Raw genomic sequence first — 21,801 nt, 5'->3', positions numbered from 1 at the left:
CGATGAGAGGCAAGCCTAGTTCAAGTGCGAGTGGAAGTTACTTTACACAATACAATAATAAGTTGAATTGTAGGGCGCTAACATCCCAGTGCAAATATATAGCCGGCGCATTTTCCCCTCTTTTTGGGGTAGGACGCAAACATTCCAGTGCAAATATATTGCGAGCGCATTTTTTCCTATTTTTGTGGTAGGGCGCAAAATTCTCGCATTCAAGGAAAATATAATGTCCGTGAAGTTGACAAGCCACTTATGTCAGACTCCAATTTCGACTTTAAACGTCGCTAGTGCTACGTTAGTGTTCGATAGTGACGCAAATCGTTAGTACTCCAACTGCATGCCAACACACCCACTTCTAAGAATCATCTCAAAAGTGAGGTTAACCGTTAGAGCAAGTAAGTGCTCATTGGTGCCATTAACATTAACGTTAAAGCCTCCATCGTACGGCCCTTTGAGTAATAATAACACCACGTTTTTTGCTAGTCTCAATGCGTCCCTATATTCTCGCGAATATTCTGACGTGCCCAAGTTAGTTACTTTTTTTTGGGACTATTGTTTATGTTATTGTTTATTGTTTATTGCTAGTCTGCAGAGTAGTCCTTACATTAATATGCCATTGTCCTTGATAATCATTGCGTATTTACAAGCAATTTGTTATTACTGTTAGAAGATATCAAAAAACAACAGATAAAATCTACTACTTAACGGTTCATATTTTTCTTTTACAGTACATAAACGATTAATAATAATAATAATAATAATAATAATAATAATAATAATAATAATAATAATAATAATAATACTATTCCAGCATAAAAGTTATCAATTGCATCACACTGGCAACAAGCGACGCATATTTTAACTTCATAAAAAATCGTTTCTCACGATTTTCTGGAAAACTATGTATGATAACATCTTCATTGTGTCAAGTTGTTTATCTCAGTGTGATATGTCTTACATCTGGACAATATCACAGTAAAACAGAAAATTAAATACTAGGAGTACATCGTACTTTTGGACTACATCTCATTAACCATGGGAAGATTGAGTAGTGTATACTTTAGGATGTAAGTTTCAGCTTAACTTGCATCATACATTCTTAGGATTACAAAAAGGAAATTTGTTCGTTTGCATTTGAACAAAATTCTTAGGATTACAAAAAGAAAAAATAATTTTTCCGAATTCCGGAATTTTTCCGAAATACGGATTTTTTCCGAATTCCGGAATTTTTCCGAAATACGGATTTTTTCCGAATTCCGATTTTTTTCCGAATTCCGGATTTTTTCCGAAATCCGGATTTTTTCCGAAATCCGGAATTTTTCCGAATTCCGGATATTTTCTGAATTCCGGATTTTTTCCGAAATCCGGAATTTTTCCGAATTCCGGAATTTTTCCGAAATCCGGAATTTTTCCGAATTCCGGAATTTTTCCGAAATCCGGATTTTTTCCGAATTCCGGAATTTTTCTGAATTCCGGAATTTTTCCGAATTCCGGAATTTTTCCGAATTTCGGATTTTTTCCGAATTCCGGAATTTTTCCGAATTCCGGAATTTTCCGATTTTACTTTCCGGAATCCGGAAAGTAAAAATTCCGGAATTGGCCATCCCTAGTTCAGATAGTAGCGGATCATTTATATGCTGAATGTCTGTGGTGTGATGCCACCACTAACTGTAGATGTTGGTGTAGCTCGGTAATGATCTTTGGCAAGTCAAGTACTATCCCATCATGCCATGCCATGTCATATCTGTCCATGTTTGATAAGCCTTAGGTCTGAAGGCCTGCAGGCCATGGCAGAACCGTATAGTGAGTTGCCCTTGTGTTAATGAAACACATGTTATGCTATTGGAAGACAAGGTACCAAATTTCACATAAGTAAATCCCCACGCTAAGCGGGTTTGCATATCCAGGCTCCTAACTATGAAAATATTTACGATCACTCCAACCCCAATCATTTCACAGATTCAACGTGTCGTATATAAGTTATTAGGACGTAAAATTGACTGTAATTTATACGAAAAACCCTTTTATGCATTGCAAGACCTGTAACGTCCAAATATTCACCACAAACTTATAGTTGTATCGACATAAACAAACAAACAAACAAAAAAAAAAAAGTGTGGAGCACGAAACCACTTTACACAAAAGTCAAAAGAGGTCATTGAAGACATAACAACTGGTCGAGCGGTTTGTGTCACTAGTCTATCAATCAGAAGTTTCTGTGTTCAAACCCTGTAGAAAATATTCTTTTTTTTCCTGAAAAGTGTGTTCCTATTTTCATCAGAGAACTGAGAACATTTCTTTGAATAAATCTTTGGAAACTACTTATCTCTCAAATTCGATTAGAAGCGAACATTATATGAATTGAAAATCTAACATCCACAGCTGAGAAAAAAATATTAAGTATGTTCAATATGTCATTATTATCCTTTGATTTGTAGTGAAAAACTAATTATAAGCATTGACAATTTCAGAAGATTCTCCCCCGGTAATCGTCAATATATGAATGAGAAACTGATAAAACATTATTAGTCCATTTGAGCATGATCGAAGATAACTTATGGCCATGAAGGGGAAATTTATGTCGACAGGGTCTCAAATTCTCCGACGGGTCATGACCTGAAATTATCATTGTTTGAAAGATTTCCTTAACAAATAGAATATTATATTTATTTCTCGTTCTACGTTTTGAAATGGAAAAATCATAATTTTAAATAGAATTATAATACGATAAGCATAAAGATTTATACAACTAATGAAGTAAATATCCTTGTGTAAGTTATCGATTTCTATTCGGATTAAAACTCGAATACTCGTTTGCATCACACTTTAAAGTAATTCCTCTCTCTATATATATTTCCTACTGGAAAGCATGTTTAACTCCAATTACTTAATCAATATTTTTAATAATATATTTTTATTGTAATACTCTTACTATTCAATGTTGTATGCACTTAATTTCTCAAAGCAAAACCTCACAAATGTATAATTGACTAGTAAATATTATCAAATAAATTATCATTTAGTTTACATAAATATTGCATCGCCTGATTTGAAACTTCGTATTTTAAATAATAATAATAATAATAATAATAATAATAATAATAATAATAATAATAATAATAATAATAATAATAATAATAATAATAATAGTAGTAGTAGTAGTAGTAGTAGTAATAAAATCATAGCCATATCTTTATCAGAATTTCAGGCTTAGTCAATAAATGAATTCAACATAGTCTCTATTCGAAGCTCTATTTAATCGAATCAGATAGAAATACGAAGAGGAACTTCGAGAACAGGTAAAAAAAATGTCACTTTGGTGGGTTTGGAAGTAACTTTTAAGAGGTTTTTTTTTTTTTTTTTTTTTTTTTTTTTTTTTTTTTTTTACAAATTACAGACAAATGCCTTGAACACTTTTTTCTTTTCTTCAAGTTAACTGATTCACCGAACGTATCTGACATATGAGTAACTTGTCTCTATTTTCTACTCGGTTATACACGTTTTACACTCTTTTCCATTAACCTTGAACGACAAGAACACGAACACAAAAACATCCACATAGGTATGACAGTTAAAATTCCTAACTTCCCCCACGGGGAATCGAACCCGGGACCACATACACCTAAGGCACACGTGCTAGCCACTAGACCAGCGGGAAGAGCAAATGAAATGTATTTTGTAGTGTCTGAAGTTTATAGCTATTTCACCCTGTTGTAGTATGTCTATTGATTTTTTAATGTTTACCGTATTCGTTACTTTGAGGAATGATATATATTATTGATATAGGTTTTATTACATATTCGGCCATAAATATTATATAAATTATCAGAATTATTCATGATCTTTCATGGAAATTCACTGGTGCATGCGCAGTAGAAACAGAAGAACACAACTTTCTGATGTTGGTCAGAACACAAATTTCTAACAGGATGTCTGAATTCCTTGGTGGAAAGCAGTAGTTCCCAACCTAGGGACCCGCAGCTTTCTCCTGAGTAAGCATGAAGAGCGAGTAAGGTGGCGAAAGCTACTGGCATAAAAGAATTGTGCAATAAATAAATAAAGCACTACTTATTATGACTTTCAAATTCAGCTTGACAATTTTATAATTGCCGTTTTACAAAAACATATTGCACTAGGAGGGTATGCAAAAGTCTTGCTGGAAATAAATATAAATTCCTGGGATTATTATTATTATTATTATTATTATTATTATTATTATTATTATTATTATTATTATTATTGGTCTCCTACTTCTTGGCCAAGATGTGAAATATTCACTACCTTCTTCATACCGCTAAATCAATTTCTTCACTGTTTTCTCGTCACAGCTCATACCCCTAGCTATCTGAATGGCAATTTGTCTAATTGTTGCTCGACCTATGATTTTCCCTCGCATAGTAACAGATAGTTTTCTACAGCTTTTAGAGCGAGGTATTTTGCAAACCTGTAGAAATTTGCATTGTGATTCGTATTAGCAATGACAGTAAAGTGGATATTTCTGTTCCTACTGTGCATAATCAGTATCATTATATCAGAAGTATTCCGCCATTACCAGCGGGTCACTTACCGCAGCTGAGAAGCTGCCATGCTCCACGATCTTCTGTTAACCTCTCCATCTTCACATACGATTTTTCTGTTTTGATATCGCCAATAGCCTAATTCTGTTTCTATATAGTCTAATTCGTCCTCTCCCTCTCTTCCCTGCCACCATACCCTCTAGCACATCCGTCATGATACAGTTCCTTCTTAACAGTTTCTACAGTTTCGTCCATGTTTATGTCCTATAAATACAGTAAAATACAGTAAACGAAGCCTTTTATGAGTCTTTTTCTTTAGAACTCTATTCGTGGTCCCCTCAAAATACTATTTCCTCCATCCTAAAGGCTCTTTTCGCCATTTCTATCCTTGCTTTTATTTCACGTTCGCATGTCATATCATCACTAGTAATAGTACTCAGATATCGAAAACTAATCACTTGTTGTTTTTTCCCGCTCCTACTTCTATATTTCACACCGATCGCTTCGTTTCAATCACCATGGATTTTGTCTTTCTAACATTTATTTTCATCCCATATTCTTCACAAGCCTTTCTCAAGTTTTCTACATCTTATTAATTTTCTTTTTAGATTCTGCAACAACAACCATATCAACCCCAAACCGTATACACCTCACCATTCTATCTTCTACGGAAATTCCATCTTCATTATGTAGACTCGTTTTCGTTATCTCTTCTAAATAGTTATTAAATAAAATATAATCGGCGGAATATATAATCTCTGTTGAACTCATCTTCCAATTACACTGTCTGTCTACTGTGCATGCACCAGTGAATTTCCATGAAAGATCATGAATAATTCTGATAATTTATATAATATTTATGGCCGAATATGTAATAAAGCCTATATCAATAATATATATCATTCCTCAAAGTAACGAATACGGTAAACATTAAAAAATCAATAGACATAGGCCTACTACAACAGAGTGAAATAGCTATAAACTTCAGACACTACAAAATACTTTTCATTTGCTCTTCCCGCTGGTCTAGTGGCTAGCACGTGTGCCTTAGGTGTATGTGGTCCCGGGTTCGATTCCCCGTGGGGGTAGTTAGGAATTTTAACTGTCATACCTATGTGGATGTTTTTGTGTTCGTGTTCTTGTCGTTCAAGGTTAATGGAAAAGAGTGTAAAACGTGTATAACCGAGTAGAAAATAGAGACAAGTTACTCATATGTCAGATACGTTCGGTGAATCAGTTAACTTAAAGAAAAGAAAAAAGTGTCCAAGGCATTTGTCTGTAATTTGTAAAAAAAAAAAAAAAAAAAAAAAAAAAAAAAAAAAAAAAAAAACCCTCTGAAAAGTTACTTCCAAACCCACCAAAGTAACATTTTTCTTTTACCTGTTCTCGAAGTTCCTCTTCGTATTTCTATCTGATTCGATTAAATAGAGCTTCGAATAGAGACTATGTTGAATTCATTTATTGACTAAGCCTGAAATTCTGATAAAGATATGGCTATGATTTTATTACTACTACTACTACTACTACTATTATTATTATTATTATTATTATTATTATTATTATTATTATTATTATTATTATTATTATTATTATTATTATTTAAAATACGAAGTTTCAAATCAGGCGATGCAATATTTACGTAAACTAAATGATAATTTATTTGATAATATTTACTAGTCAATTATACATTTGTGAGGTTTTGCTTTGAGAAATTAAGTGCATACAACATTGAATAGTAAGAGTATTACAATAAAAATATATTATTAAAAATATTGATTAAGTAATTGGAGTTAAACATGCTTTCCAGTAGGAAATATATATAGAGAGAGGAATTACTTTAAAGTGTGATGCAAACGAGTATTCGAGTTTTAATCCGAATAGAAATCGATAACTTACACAAGGATATTTACTTCATTAGTTGTATAAATCTTTATGCTTATCGTATTATAATTCTATTTAAAATTATGATTTTTCCATTTCAAAACGTAGAACGAGAAATAAATATAATATTCTATTTGTTAAGGAAACCTTTCAAACAATGATAATTTCAGGTCATGACCCGTCGGAGAATTTGAGACCCTGTCGACATAAATTTCCCCTTCGTGGCCATAAGTTATTTTCGATCATGCTCAAAGTGGACTAATAATGTTTTATCAGTTTTTTTCTCATTCATATCTTGACCATTACCGGGGAGAATCTTCTGAAATCGTCAATGCTTATAATTAGTTTTTAATTACAAATCAAATGATAATAATGACATATTGAACATACTTAATATTTTGTTCTCAGCTGTGGATTTTAGATTAGCAATTCATATAATGTTCGCTTCTAATCGAATTTGAGAGAAAAGTAGTTTCCAAAGATTTATTCAAAGAAATGTTCTCAGTTCTCTGATGAAAATAGGAACACACTTTTCAGAAAAAAAAAAAGAATATTTTCTACAGGGTTTGAACACAGAAACTTCTGATTGATAAACTAGTGACACAAACCGCTCGACCAGTTGTTATGTCTTCAATGACCTCTTTTGACTTTTGTGTAAAGTGGTTTCGTGCTCCACACTTTTTTTTTTTTTTTGTTTGTTTGTTTGTTTATGTCGATACAACTATAAGTTTGTGGTGAATATTTGGACGTTACAGGTCTTGCAATGCATAAAAGGGTTTTTCGTATAAATTACATTCAATTTTACGTCCTAATAACTTATATACAACAGGTTGAATCTGTGAAATGATTGGGGTTGGAGTGATCGTAAATATTTTCATAGTTAGGAGCCTGGATATGCAAACCCGCTTAGCGTGGGGATTTACTTATGTGAAATTTGGTACCACAAAGTAACCAGATACGCTCGAAAGACATGATTGACGACGAAATACTAATCGGAATTAAGACGAGGCAAATGTGATATGTAGTTTTTGCCCTCATACCAGAATGCCAGTTGTAGGTAATGTATGGCGAGTGCAAAGACCCATTTGCCCTGCTCACCTGCACATTTACGAATATGTGCACTTCCGTCATTGTGTTCTATACACAAATAACTCTCAACGCTGAATATCACTCCCTTCCTCTTTGTTTACTATATATCATTCCTCCTCGGTGATGAGAAGACGTCAAGAGTAGTCGCGCAAGAAGAACGCATACCTGCTTCAAACGATCGTTAATTACTGTTCATGTATTCGCATGCGGGCCTACGGTGGCACTGATAGCACTGGCGTCTGTCAGGTACAGTCCTGTCAGTAAGGACGGCCCGAACGAACTTTCTATTCAAGCGCTTTCCGGTGTGTTACGGGAGTATGGGTGGATAGATTGGAGAGGCACGTTTGCTATAGAAATCTTCTACCTCCTATTGTGCATCACCGATGGACCACTAACATGTCATGATTCACGTAAGCGGCAAATCTGCAGATTACTTGGCCGTTAGTAGCTCATTATACGGCTATGCTATACCTGCACATTATGGATTCAAAGAAAACGTAAAATGGAAATGCAAGTGAAATACCAGATAAAAGAAATGAAGAGAAAGAGAATATAAATCAGTCCGATCCCGACTTTTTTCCTGTTCTAAAATGTGCGTATATTGTGTAAATCAAAGAATAATACGATGTCTGTGCTTAATTGTATTATTCAATGCTTAGTAAACTACTAATGTTTCTGAGATAGTCTACATTCTTGTCAAGCTCGTTGTCTAAGTCTACTTTATGGACAATAAAATTGACCTTACTAGTTATTAATTAACTATGCAGGTTTTTTTTTTCTTTTGCAGTATGTATATATAAGCACCGTTGTAATTCAGAACCTGGATAAAAGAAGAGAAAGTCCATTGTCCGGGTTTTTAATCTGCTGTTAAGGCTGCACGCCAAACATGTAATGAGGGTTGCATACACACAAGTCGTTCTTAAAAACTGTGCGTGAACATTGTGGATGAGGTCTAAGCTTTTAGAAACGCGACCGAGTGGTCGCTATCTTAAATCAAAGTCCAATTACATAAATGGGAAAGGGTATGAGATATATCGATTCACGCTACCAAAAGCTAAAAAAAAAAAAAAAAATCTAAGTCAAGAAAAAACTCTTTCCTGAAGGCAGTGGTGTGGTTGATAATCAACGTGTTCTCCTCTGTTGCAGGTGCAATGCGAAAAGCATAAAATATTATTAGAAATTAGCGATACGTTTGATAATTTATACTTTCTTCTTTGTTAAAGACGCAACACGTATGGAAGAATCCGATTTTACCTAAAAGCCAACAGTGTGGTTCGTAATCAATGTTCTATCATGTTTCAGTTGCAGTAACGTTAAGTATCCTGAAAGTAATCCAGGAGGAGCAAACTGAAATCAGTTTGAGATTTGCGTTACTCGTTTTACCGAATATTTCAACCACCAGCGTCAACAACGTGACAATATCACCCACACCGCCGTCCTTACGCTACTGCGGAAGTTCCCCGAGACCAGTTTCGTTGTCCACAAACATCGTTCAGAGCGACCAAGGAAATCAACGGATGAAGCACCAACAGTAGTCCTTGCATGTGTATGCGTGAGCCCATAACGCGGCATCCGTCGGTATGCCACCGGAATTCGTGTCCCTCGAACATCCATTATCAGAATCCTGTCGGCAAACAAGAGGGATCTCTATAAGCTGCAGATATACCTTATGGAATACTTGGCCCCGATCGTCGGAAGCCCTCTGCAGAACACAGCGGCTGCACGATGTCCATCTATCAATGAAAATCTGCTTCTCCGATGAATCTTATTTTTATGCCAGTAATGAGGTAAACAAACAAAATATACGGCACTGTCTGGACAACTCCTCGTTGGGTTACTCCTGCTTTTGTATGGATGTGAGTCACGACTCATTGGCCCGTTCTTCACTAAGAGTACTCTCAAAGACCCAGAATATTTACAGCTGTCGGACTAATCTGTTGTACCTATATTGCTTTCCCCCATAGGTAATGTTTCAAATTTTTCTCAATTCCAGCAGAATGGCACCCCTATTATGAAAACACATTGTTGAAACAGCTGGATGTACAGGTCCCTAGAACCTGGATAGGTCGTCGGATTAACCAATTAAGTGGCTATCACGTTACACTGACCTCACGCTATTGGACTTTTAGCTCTGAGGTACCTTCAGAGGAATTCTTTGACCCAAGTCTCCAATAAGATATAGGTATATAATTGATAGTGAGCAGTGACGGCGGGACTAATGAACACCTTTATATATACACGACAAAGTAGAATTGTAATACATGATGATGTTGCTCCGTGTACTCAGGTGACCCGTGTAATACTGTTCTCCTGTAAGCCATCGCATCCTCCCACTTCTCTACACGTAAATCCTAGCTATATTACACTAAAGACATAAGAAATAATACAGGTACGTGCATGGCACGGGAAATAATACAGGTACATGTCAAGTAAGGATAATGAAGTAAAAACACATATAGTTGGAAAAAGAAACTGAATATTTTAATATAATGAATCACAAAGTAATATGAATGCATGAATTCAACACATCAAGATATACTTACACATCCAGCCATGGTAGGAAAGCAACAGTTTTAACAAATACTGACGAACTTTCATTAAAATTAGAAAGAAAGTTATAGAAATAATCAAGGCTACTGAAACTGCTCTCAACCATACTGGCGAACCTAAAAGAAAGAAAGAAAAAGAAAAGCATTAGCACATTAACTTCACGATATATGAAAGAATATGTGTACAATGAAAATATTACTTGACAACAAAACTTATCTTCGAGATATATTGTATTTTTTCCCTAGAAATTGAATTTACATTATATAACGGTTGGAAAAAGACATAAAGTAACTCATCAAATAGCAAAATAACTTACTTGTTAGTTAAAGGCAGATCACTCATAGGTAACCTAAGTACCACTTACAATATTCTCCCCCAAGTATTGGAAGTACTATACTCAGCGACAAAAGCTCTTTCCGTTTGGTAAAATTTATTTTAGGGATAACGATGGTATGGCTGGAACGTACACAAAACTGAATTCTTTCTAATTTACTGAAAACTGTACTCAATTTGTTCTTCCACTCTGGTTATTTAAAAAACTAATTTCATTAAACGGAAATAGCTTTTGTCTCTGACTGTATAACTGAAAATAAATATTAAGTAGCGTTTAGCGATCCTGTTCTCGTCGACGTAAGAAAACTTTAATATCATCTTTCTCCTTGTAACTGGAACTGAAACACACTTTTTTTTATGATAATAATAATAAATAACTAGCCCTATGGTCTATGGAACCCGGAGGTTCATGCCACGTTCACAAAAGCTCTCCATTGACTTCTATTCTTAGCTAACTGGATCCAGTTTTTACTTTTTATTCCTATTTCTGCGAGACCCATCTTAACATTGTCCTCCCATCTACACCTACGTCTTTCTAATGGTCATTTTCCGATTGGATTTTTAGTTACTTTCTTCCATTCTGGTTATATGACCTGCCCATCTAAGCCTTCTAGATTTGATAACTCTAACAATGTTTGGTAAACGATATTAATTATGCAGTTCTTCGTTATGAAGTTTCCGCCATTCCCCATTTCCGTTCCTCTTGGGTCCAAATATTAGTCTTAGGATCGTGTTCTCAAATACTTTCAGTCTGCGTTCTTCTTTTAGAATAAGCGACCATGTTTCGCAACCATGGAGTACAAGAGGCATGATTATCGTTGTATACATTTTAAGCCTCAAATTCCTCAACAGAATTCGCGACGAAAAAAGGTTTTGAACTGAATAATAACACGAATTTCCTTTATAATAATATTAATATTAATACAATTGAAAGTCTTTATGATAAACATCAAATGAAAATCAAAATTCCTATTTTCTTCTCGTTGAAAGAATTGCCCGGTTAATATTGATGAATGCTAGACGTAGCACAAGGGAATGTGATGAAGACTACATTTCCAGCTTCTTGATTGATTGGATGATTAGTTGTAGAACGTGTACATCAGCAGTGAGGCTATTAATTTCCGTCACGATAATGCAAATGGCTGTCACATGCTATACATCAATGATTCTCAAGCTTTTCAAACTAAGTGCTGCTTTGTATGAATGTGATAATCCTTAGCGACCTCCGTCACTCATGCATAAAACTTAAGAGTTTAAGAACCAGAAAAAGGCCTAAACCCTTAAAATCAACCTTGAAGAAAATATATCAAATGGAAGGAAATTTTGCTCTATAATTTACCTTACATCAGCCATCTTTCCCTTATCCCCTCCGAAAAAATGTATTTTGTTCACTTGTTTAACATACGCCTGCCCTCCTAACTCTCGAAAAGAAAAGGACCAAAAACCGTTCCTTTGACCGATATTTTAACGGAATCGTAAATATGTCAACCAACTATTATTATAAGTAACCTATAATAATAATAATAATAATAATAATAATAATAATAATAATAATAATAATAATAATAATAATAATAATAATAATAATAATAATTATTATTATTATTATTATTATTATTATTATTATTATTATTATTATTATTATTATTATTATTATTATTATTATTATTATTATTATTTGTAAAACAGTCTAAACTATTGATAATTTGTAAAATGCATAATGGCTTTCATCCAATAAAGTCTAAAAGCCTCCTGAGTAGTCGATCACCCCCCAATCACTCATTTAGTTCCAACGCTCTCTTTGAAAACTAGAACGCTCCCTACTGCATATTAAAGGAGCAGTTCGAGTTAAAAACAAGTTTGGTGCAATAGAAAAAGAAACAAAAAATAAGAGACCCGTATTTTTTTATATCTTGATAGGCCGTCTTGTTCAGCTTCTACAGGCATCTGTTTTTTGATGAATCGTAAATGGTGACGTCATGGGTGGGATACGCCAGAAACTCAATGTGAGTCAGCAACCACTCCCTTGTACGCAGCTGATAAACCTTTAATAGTGCATTGGATTTAATAGATTGTGTTTTGGATTTGTTAGCAGTCTTGCTCTGTGTTGAATTCTTGAGGGAAGTTTTTGTTAGTTGTTTTTCCTATAGCATTAGTATAAAAAAAGAGTAGAGAGAGAGAGCAGTAATTACGATTGTTGTGCGAAACAGGGTTTCTTCCAGACATGTTTTTAGGGTGGCACTGTCTCCCGGAGCTCTGAGAGATTCCCCCGGAGGAGACCAAAATATTACGTTTATAATGTAATAAATATAATAGTACTGTGTAAAAATAATGTGCCTCTCCGAATACTAAGTGTCCCTTCCCCCCGGATTTTTTTCTGAAAGACACACTAGTGTGAAGTAGAAAACATGTGTTAGTACAGCGCGTGCTATGTCTGTGAAGTGAAGTAGAAATGCCTAACATCTACTGTGTTTTCGGTTGTAATTCTTGTGGAATTGAAGCTGAGGACGTAAAGTATCTTTTCTTACGTTTCTAAGTCGTGAGAAATCACCAGATCGATATAAATTATGGCTCAAGAAAATCAATGGGAAAAAAATGTACCAAATAAAATCACTCGTGTTCCAAACATCTTGAAGAGCGTGCCTTCGAGAAGTCAAGTTTACTGAAAGAAAAGTTAATGCCAGTGGCGGATCTAGGCTGGGGCCAGGGGCCTAGTCCCCCCAGTTTTTGAGTGACAAAATTGATTTAAGCTATTATTTAGATATTTCTGAAAGTTTTTAGTAAACATGATATACATATCATAGTCTGGTTTCTGACCTCCCCTGAATTTTTACCGTGTAGATCCACTTCTGGCTAATGTCAGGAGAATTATTTACACGCAAACTGAGAAAGAATGCTGTTCCAAGTATATTATTGAAAGGTTTAAAATCCGAGCCATTCAACAAGCACCGATCTATGTCCAGTTACCAACGTACAAATATCGTACAAGACGCATTTGTTGGTTGTAGTCAAGACGAGGCATTAGAGGGTAATAGAGACGATGTCACTCATGATTCTGAAGATACTGCTTTAGAAATAAGGTATATAATGTGAATTAGGGAGTGAAATATACCGGCTTGTAGAAGGAATCAGTGACGATGACTGTTCCCCAAGACATTGATCCATCGTTTAATTTCTCTGTATCATGTGACAATGATGATGAAACGGGTGATGAGAGTTGTTCCGCGGACAGCTATGAGAATAAAAGAAATTTAACCGGTGAAGTGTTTTTCGCATTCTGGCAAACTTTACAGATGTTATTTCGTTTTTGCCTCATATGTTACGCTCCTGTACATACCTTGAATCACAAAATTATAGGGTCAGCGTTAAAAATTGCAACAAAACGTGAAAATGAACATACTTATGTTTGGGAATCGAAAGAATGATTAAAGAAAAGGTACTTAGGTGTTGCAGCAATCTCGTCCGCCATCTATTTACATATTGGTTTCGATTTTTTTTTTAAACGCTGAACTCATGCTTTATAGGATATGTTTTATAGTGTTATAAAAACATTTGTACAGCCCACCATCAGATGATATTTGTAGGTCTACATGCAGATGATATTTGTAGGTCTTTGCAATCAGTTCTGGAAAAGGAAACCGCACTTAGAACGTGCCACCGCACCTCTTACAAACGAAATGCTTGGCACTGTGTAGTATGTAAGCCTGCTCTCGCTCCTTGCCCACCTATGACGTCATCACAAAATCTTTCTTCCTCTGTTACTCGCTAACGACTGAACGTATCGCGATCAAACACCATTCCTTTTAGAATTTTCAACTTTACAAATGGAAATAAATTGTAAAAAATGCATTTCTAAGTCGAACTGCTCCTTTAAATACATGTATTCCAAACAAACAAACAAACAAAAAAAAAACCTTCTAGAAAAAGTGTCTCTCCAAGTCCTACAAAATAAAAGATGAAAATATAAAAATCAATAAATCTTCAGAGGTCATGAAAAGGCTAAAAGATTAATATACACTCTAGTATATTTTGCGACATATGAATCAAAGCTATAACAATCATTTTGCCACACAGCTATGCATTAAATACAAATTTATGTTCTCTATTATCCAGTCATTTTATGTATTATCTGTCACAAAAGAAAATGCCTCTTTTTCGCGGGATAGTATCTTTTGCCCCTTGAAGGAATGGAAGATATGAGTAAATCAGGTTACTTAATAGTGCAATTGATTGTATTAAAACTTTTAAAACTGTGGTAAAATAAAATACAAGGTGGCTCAAAAGTAGGTAGGCTATACAGTTCCGTACTGATCAGCTCATTGCATTTTATATTATTTCTTATTGTTATCCACTAGGTAGATTTAGTTTCTTTACCTTAAGCTCGGAACAGCCGAAACAAATAAATCCATAAACTAAAATCTTATACTTGATCAATTCAGGGGTGTATACCTACTTTTGAGCCACCCTGTATATTACGTTTTCCAAACGCAATTCACACAATACATGACACAAATAGTCTAACAAGCAGGAAAATCAGAGAAACAACATATGGTGAGACAACAGAAACAAAAATCACAACCTGTATGTTTCAAGTAGATAAAAAAGCAGCAGGTGAATATATTAGTCTAGGCATCAGGGCTTAAAAATTGAGGTTCTAAGGGCAAATCACGTAACAATTTGGCATCCGATATCTTTTGAATATATACCCATCACTGATCACAAAAATGCTGGATGCCAGAAAAAAAAAACCCTCAGGAGGGTAGGGGAAGAAAGCCGAAATTTTAGCCGTTTCTATTCTTCACTATGTCTCCGTAATCATTGGAGCTAGAGAATCTAAACTTTCTTTCATTTTGTTTGTCTAATTGTCTTCTACAATTTAACTCTAGAGCATTTTTGAGCTAAATACAGTGGACTCTTTTTAATTTGAAGTCCAAGGGGACACGAAAAAACTTCGAATTATCTAAAATTCGAATTATCCAACAACATTCATTTTCACATATATAACAACAAACAAACCAAAGTACTGTGCATCAAAAACATATTCATATGGTGTAGACATTACCTTTAAAACAGCTTATTATTTGCGTGATCGAATACCGCAAACCAACAAACGACATTGACTCCACATAATTCAAACTACGTGTACAATGGAAAATATATTTACGTTCAACACTACAACATACATTGAATAGCCCAAACAATTAAACACCAGTAACAATTTGAATATTCTGTTCTCACTTTTAAGAAGTCGTAAACCTCATTTGCTTAAATTTGATTGTTTTTGTACAGTCAATAAATCTTGAATTTCAGGTATTGCGTGGAATACGATATTAATAACATTTGGTTGACTTTATCAATAATTCATCTTAAATTTTCAACCAATTCTTAAACAAGATGAGATTGGCACACGTTCTCTACCTTTACTTCTTCCCCAGCTCACCTTCATCTTTATCATTACATAGATTTTCTATTTATCTTTTGTATTACTCTTCCCTTTGGCTGCATCTGGATAAATGAAAACACGTTAAAACTGTATTTCTCTGTTTACATCTGTCCAACATTACAAATTTTCACCTGTATTTACTTCGAATTATCCAAAACATAGGTTCAAAAGTTCGATTTATCCACGATTTTTTACTATTCTTTTCAATACAGTTTTCAAGGGGAATGGACTTCTGTTCGAATTATCCAATATTTCGAATTATCCAAGTTCGAATTAACGAGACTCCACTGTATAATGATTTTCTTATTTTCTTTTTACTCAGTTTTGCTTGCGCGTGACGTCAGTTTTTTAGCCACAGATTCTTTACAAGAAGGAATTCGGAAAAATGTTTTCTCTAAGTCGTCTAAATAAGTCTAAATAAGTTTATGCTCTTCCCCCCCCCCCCAAAAAAAATGTATAGGCCTCCTTATATTAGTGTAGGACTAATAGTGCCTGAGTTATAAGCGACTTTATTCTGTCGTGTGCGAAACTGATCACGGTAGGCCCAAAAGTTACCTTCCCACAAATGGTAGATATTAGCAGCTGATGATTTATATATATATATATATATATATATATATATATATAAAATCTTGTCTGTCTGCAAGTATATAATCCTGATGATTAAGTCAGTCTATAATCTAATTAAAAATATCCATTTTTAATTCAGTTGAGGGGCTTTTCGGAAAATAACCCTTGTCAAAACACAAAATTTCTTTCAAGAATGGAAAGAGAGCTTTCTTTAGTATACAGTATGAGAAACTGCAAAACTGTTTCTTTATACGTGTCTCTGATACCTTCTAACACATGCACAAACATGCATCTTTCTATTCACTTTTCTGAAAAAAATCTTGTTTCGACAAGGGTTGTTTTTCCTTCGATTTATGTACTAAATGGTACTGAGCGAAATAGAGCAGGGAACAATTTGTTATCTACGTTTTATATATATATCAGGGTTCCCACAGAAAAGTGAAGATCCTTTTCCCTGACTTTCCCTGACATTCCCTGACTCAAATTTCTTGTTTTCCCTGACTTGAATTCTTCAATATCAATGGGAAGATATGTGGTAAGTCCTATCATACACTTTTTTTAACGCCCTCCTCCATCCCCATAGCCGTCCATCACACTCCTTTAATTACCATTTATGTATTTATTATATTAAACAATTTAGACAAAATTTAATATTTAAGTATATAACAATATTATATATGTATGATACAATACCACATACCTTGACATAGGAAATTAGTTATTTTTTGGCTTGACAAAACAACAAAATATACAGTCAAGAAAATCCTAACAGTGACAGTTCTGAGATATGTATTACACACATTTTAAACAGAACTACATTTTGCTTTCAGTTCTTGAATTTGTTGTACGAGAGCGTCCTGTTCTTGTTTATAACATAATTCCAATTGTTTCTTCTTTGCTTCTAATTTCTTGACTTCAGCACATACTTTTCTTTTTTCAGCTTTGACTTTACCTTCCTTTGCACTCTGGATTCGTTTCTGCTGAAGGTATTCATCATAGCGTCTCCGAGCTAAACGAATTGAAACAAGCATTCTTCGATCAATGGGAACAGATTCTGCACCTCCATAGTACATAATTGTGTCATGCACCCGCCTCTGTGCAACTAGAGAGTTTTCTATTTTGTGTTCTACAATAAGTGTCTTATTGACTGAGAACCCGCCCTCCACTGAAGCATTGCCGTGAGATAAAATTAAACATATTTTCACAATATGCCACAAATCAGCATACTCTTGTTTCTGGACAATACCTTTGCAAAGAAATCATCTAACCTAGTGCTGCACATTTTCTCTTCATATTCTCTGAAGTCAACTGCAAGGTATCCTTGGATTTCAGTACAGAAAGACATAAACTGACTCTTTGCTTTCTCAGCTATAGAATCAGATATCATGTTACGCTCATGTAGAGTTTGTAGAATGCATTTCATCCTAGTCTGAGCACGTTCTGGATTGTTCTTCTGTAGACTGGGATACAAAGCTGACAGAGCACGTACCAGTTTGTACTTCAGAGGGCTCCTTTCCACAATCTTCTTGATTGTACCCAGCAAAAAGTTTCGACACTCAAGCCTGAAAGCTAGTTTATCTTTATCTGATGCTTTAAGCTCTTTTAGTAGTTTTTCTGTCTTAATATCAATGTCTACCTTTCTTACTTCCAACAAGTTTTCATTGGATGTCAAATCTAATGCAAGAAGCTTCACTGCACTGTCAGCAAGTTTCATATTGCTTTGTTTGACACAACAAGTCATTAGATTCCTTAAAAGACTTAGAAGTTCTGAGTACAGGAAACAAACAAATGGCTCAGGACTCTGGAAATTTTCTTAAAAATGGTTCACACTCTGCTGAGACAGTCTTGAAGAAACATAATTTACACTTCATCAAAGCATCACCTGTACCTTCCACATTTTAAGTGGTTTACTCTTGATCTCTTTATTTGTTCGTACAAACTGCTTTATGTCTTCAAAAATAAGTAAAGCACGTTCCACACACGCTACGTTCTCTACCCATCTTATTGCACAGTGTTTTAAAGGAAACATCTTGCTACCAGTGGAAGCAGTGTAATCTGCACGACGAGCTGGAGAATCACAAAACAAATAGTATATGTCACGAAGAAAACTGTGCAAGTCCCACCTAGCAGATTGAATACCACTTTTGATTGAACCATTGATAACATGTAAACCACACACACACCAATGTCCTTTTTTTTTTCATCTGGGAAATCTTCATTCAGTTTTTCTTTCAAGTTCTTCAGGAAGCAATGATTAACATTGGGCCCATCCATTGACACCTGCAGCAAGTTGTTTGGCGGAAGAGGGGACAGTCCGCTGAGAAAAGATTGCAGTAGATCTGTTGATATTGCATGATCCAAAAACACACTATTGTAATACTGATTTGCCACTCTATTTGTACACACACACACATACATAGACTACCTTATTTCCTCCGTATGAAATAGCAACACTAGTATCACTATCATCACTGGGAATAATGTATCATTGCCTTTCTCTTTACATGTCCACATTTACATACAGTACTCCATCCTTGCACATTTACGTTCCCTGACTTTCCATGATATTTTACATGACTTTCCCTGACATGTTTCCAATTCCCTGACTTTCCCTGATTTTCCAGAATGTGGGAACCCTGTATATATATATATATATATATATATATATATATATATATATATATATATATATTAACACCTTTCCCACTTAATACTTACTATAACGGTAAGAAAAAAAAAACAAAAAATAAGATATGCCTAACACATTTTATAAATGATCAATTTTAAACTGTTAAATCTTATTTACAAAAGAAGCACTTGCCTATTATTAAGATTGTGTACAGTTGCTATAATACAATAAATCTATAATAAGAAACGTAACAGAAGGAAACTATATACTTAAGTAATCTGTACACAAGAGAACAAATTATTTTATTTCTAGAAATAGTTCTCAATAATGTTATGCCGCTCTTACATAAAGATAACCAAGAAAGTTCTGTCCCTCTTTCACCTACCCCTTTGGAACATCGATATGTCTCCTAAGATGTACCTGGAAGATTAAAATCAGTCCCCATCAACATCTATGACCTCCTGCCAACGTTCTGGAAGACCAGAGATTCCATCGCGGTAGAACTTGGTGGGCCTGAAGCGAAGAAAGTATTAACTGCACTTTGCACCTTTACTAGGGATTTGAACTGGCGTCCTCTGAGGTGATTGTCCAAGGAATGGAACAGCTAATAATCGGACGGTGCAATATCCCAGCAATATGGCGGATGAAATCGTTTTTCCCATCCAAGGCGTAATATGGTGTCTTGGGTCATCCTAGCTACAGAGGGCTTAGTGTTGTCCTGTAATAGGAGGACCCCTTTGCGATTCAGAAGTGGCTCCAGAGTTTTGAGTTTTTCTTGATCTCGAGTTAACTACTGACAGTACACAGTTGAATTGATGCTCTGACCAGCTGGTAGCAATTCCCGATGTACGATGCCGTAAGTAGTGCTGGTTTCGGCTGTTTTGGAACCGGTTCATGGGATGCTAACCAATGATGACGGCGTCGTGGAGTTTCGCAAAAGGTCCCACTTCTCATCACATGTCAACAACTTGCCCAGAAATGGCTCTTTCTTCAGGCGAGACAGCAAAGAAACACAGGTGTCTGCAAGCGTTAACTTCTGGCCCGGAGTCAAATTATGTGGGACCCATCGACCCAACTTGTAGTGCTTCCCAAGTTGATGGAGGTGCTGCCGAATGGTTTTTCCACTCACACTGAATTGTAGTCTCAGGTTCTCACATGTCTGGCCACTGTTCGCCACAATTGCTGGCTGAAGATCATTTTGTACATCTGTTGATCTTCCGGCAAGTAGTGCGTCTTCCGAGTGTTTCGCCACCCTTCTTAAACTTGCTAAACAACCACTGCAGTGTCTGCGTAGTTACGACACCCTCACCAAAAGCCCGGTATTCTTCCGCCCGCTGCAGCGGCGTTTGATCCCAGTTTGAACAGTCTACAGGATCCCAGTCCGAAAGAGTGCCTGACTCTGTAAATAAAGCCTTTCTCAAATTCATATATTTTCATCGCTTTTGCCATTTCATTTGCGCAAATTCATTTGGAACGTCGAATTGGAGGGTACGAAACAACAGTCTAATAATTATGTGTTAAGGTAGGGGGTTTCCTTTTATGATGGTTTATAAATCGTTGCAATAAATGTTTAATGGGAGCAATACGAAATCGGGAGAATATATGAAACGAATAGAAAACATATGATTGAAATAAATGGCAAAACTGTTTCACACAGAAATTTTCTGTACCGATTGTGCGGCAAGCTAAGAAATAGCAATGGGTAAGATACTGCTACTGAACATGGATAAGAGTGTTGCAGTAGGGATGATCATAATATATGACGAGAAAATATGGCGTACGAAAACGCTCATTTGTCTGTGTACGCAAAATATCCACAAAACTAATTTCGTTTGTCAAACAAAAGTTACATTGTAAAGTATATTGTGAAGGCGGCTGCTTCCCACTTCCGATGGTTTAGATCTGATTTTCCCCGCGGAACAACAGTATGATATTTAACAAATACCAGGAGGTCTAAATGGAACATCGCACTATAATAGAAATTATAAATGCATTTGTGAATATTAATGAAAGATTTGTAAATTTAAAATTTAAAAAAAGAAGAAAAGAACGCATGGTTCCTTTAACCTTTTAATCACTTCCGCCGCTTCCGCTTAAAGGTGAAATCCCTTCCATGTATTCAGTCTGTAGGTGAAAACCCGAAGAGCATGTGTGGAATAAACCCGAAATGTAAACGTGAATTAAAAGCAAGGATTGGAATAGCGAAAGAAACCTTTAGGAGGAAAGAAAGTCTGTTTTGTGCGACCTTGAATAAAGAGTTGAGAAAGACTCATAAAATGTTTCGTGTGGAGTATTGTACTGTAAGGGTCAGAAACATGGTCATTATCCAAAAAATGATTTAAAACGACTGGAAGCTTTCGCAATGTAAGTGTGGAGGAGAATGGAGAGAATTAGCTGGGTCGAATGAAAAACGAATAAGAGAGTATTAGAAATGTTGGGGGTCAAAAGAACAATTTTAGATATAATTAAGAAAAGGAAGAGAAACTGATTGGGACATTGGCTAAGAAGGAAATGTATCATGAGGATCGTGCTAGAGGGTATGGTGACAGGTAAAAGAGGGAGGGGACAAAGGAAACTACAATTACTGGACGATATCAAAATAGAAAAATCGCACGTGAAGACGAAGAGGTTAACGTAAGACCGTGGATCATGGATGTTTCTCAGTGGCTGCAAGTGACCTGCCAAAAATGGCAGAACACCTATGATGACGATAATGATGACAAAATGTAATGGTGAATAGATTGAAATAGTGTTGTCTTCATTTCCTCTTCGTTACCATGCTGATCGCCATG

General features: G+C 35.3%; 1 protein-coding gene across 2 annotated transcripts in view; it reads right to left on the bottom strand.

The window, feature by feature from the left end:
• Nucleotides 1-21,801, bottom strand: part of LOC145678528 (carnitine O-palmitoyltransferase 1, liver isoform-like) — a 284,824-nt gene that overhangs the window by 75,758 nt on the left and 187,265 nt on the right. For both annotated transcript variants that reach the window (XM_081748775.1, XM_081748776.1), the window contains one exon: nt 10,028-10,150. In XM_081748775.1, coding sequence (XP_081604901.1) covers nt 10,028-10,150 — 123 coding nt within the window. The remainder of the gene's footprint in view (nt 1-10,027; nt 10,151-21,801) is intronic.

The sequence above is a fragment of the Thermobia domestica genome, chromosome 2, assembly GCF_964235325.1.
Source record: "Thermobia domestica chromosome 2, izTheDome1.hap1.1, whole genome shotgun sequence".
NCBI lineage: Eukaryota > Metazoa > Arthropoda > Insecta > Zygentoma > Lepismatidae > Thermobia > Thermobia domestica.
This window is presented reverse-complemented; position numbering and strand designations above follow the sequence as displayed.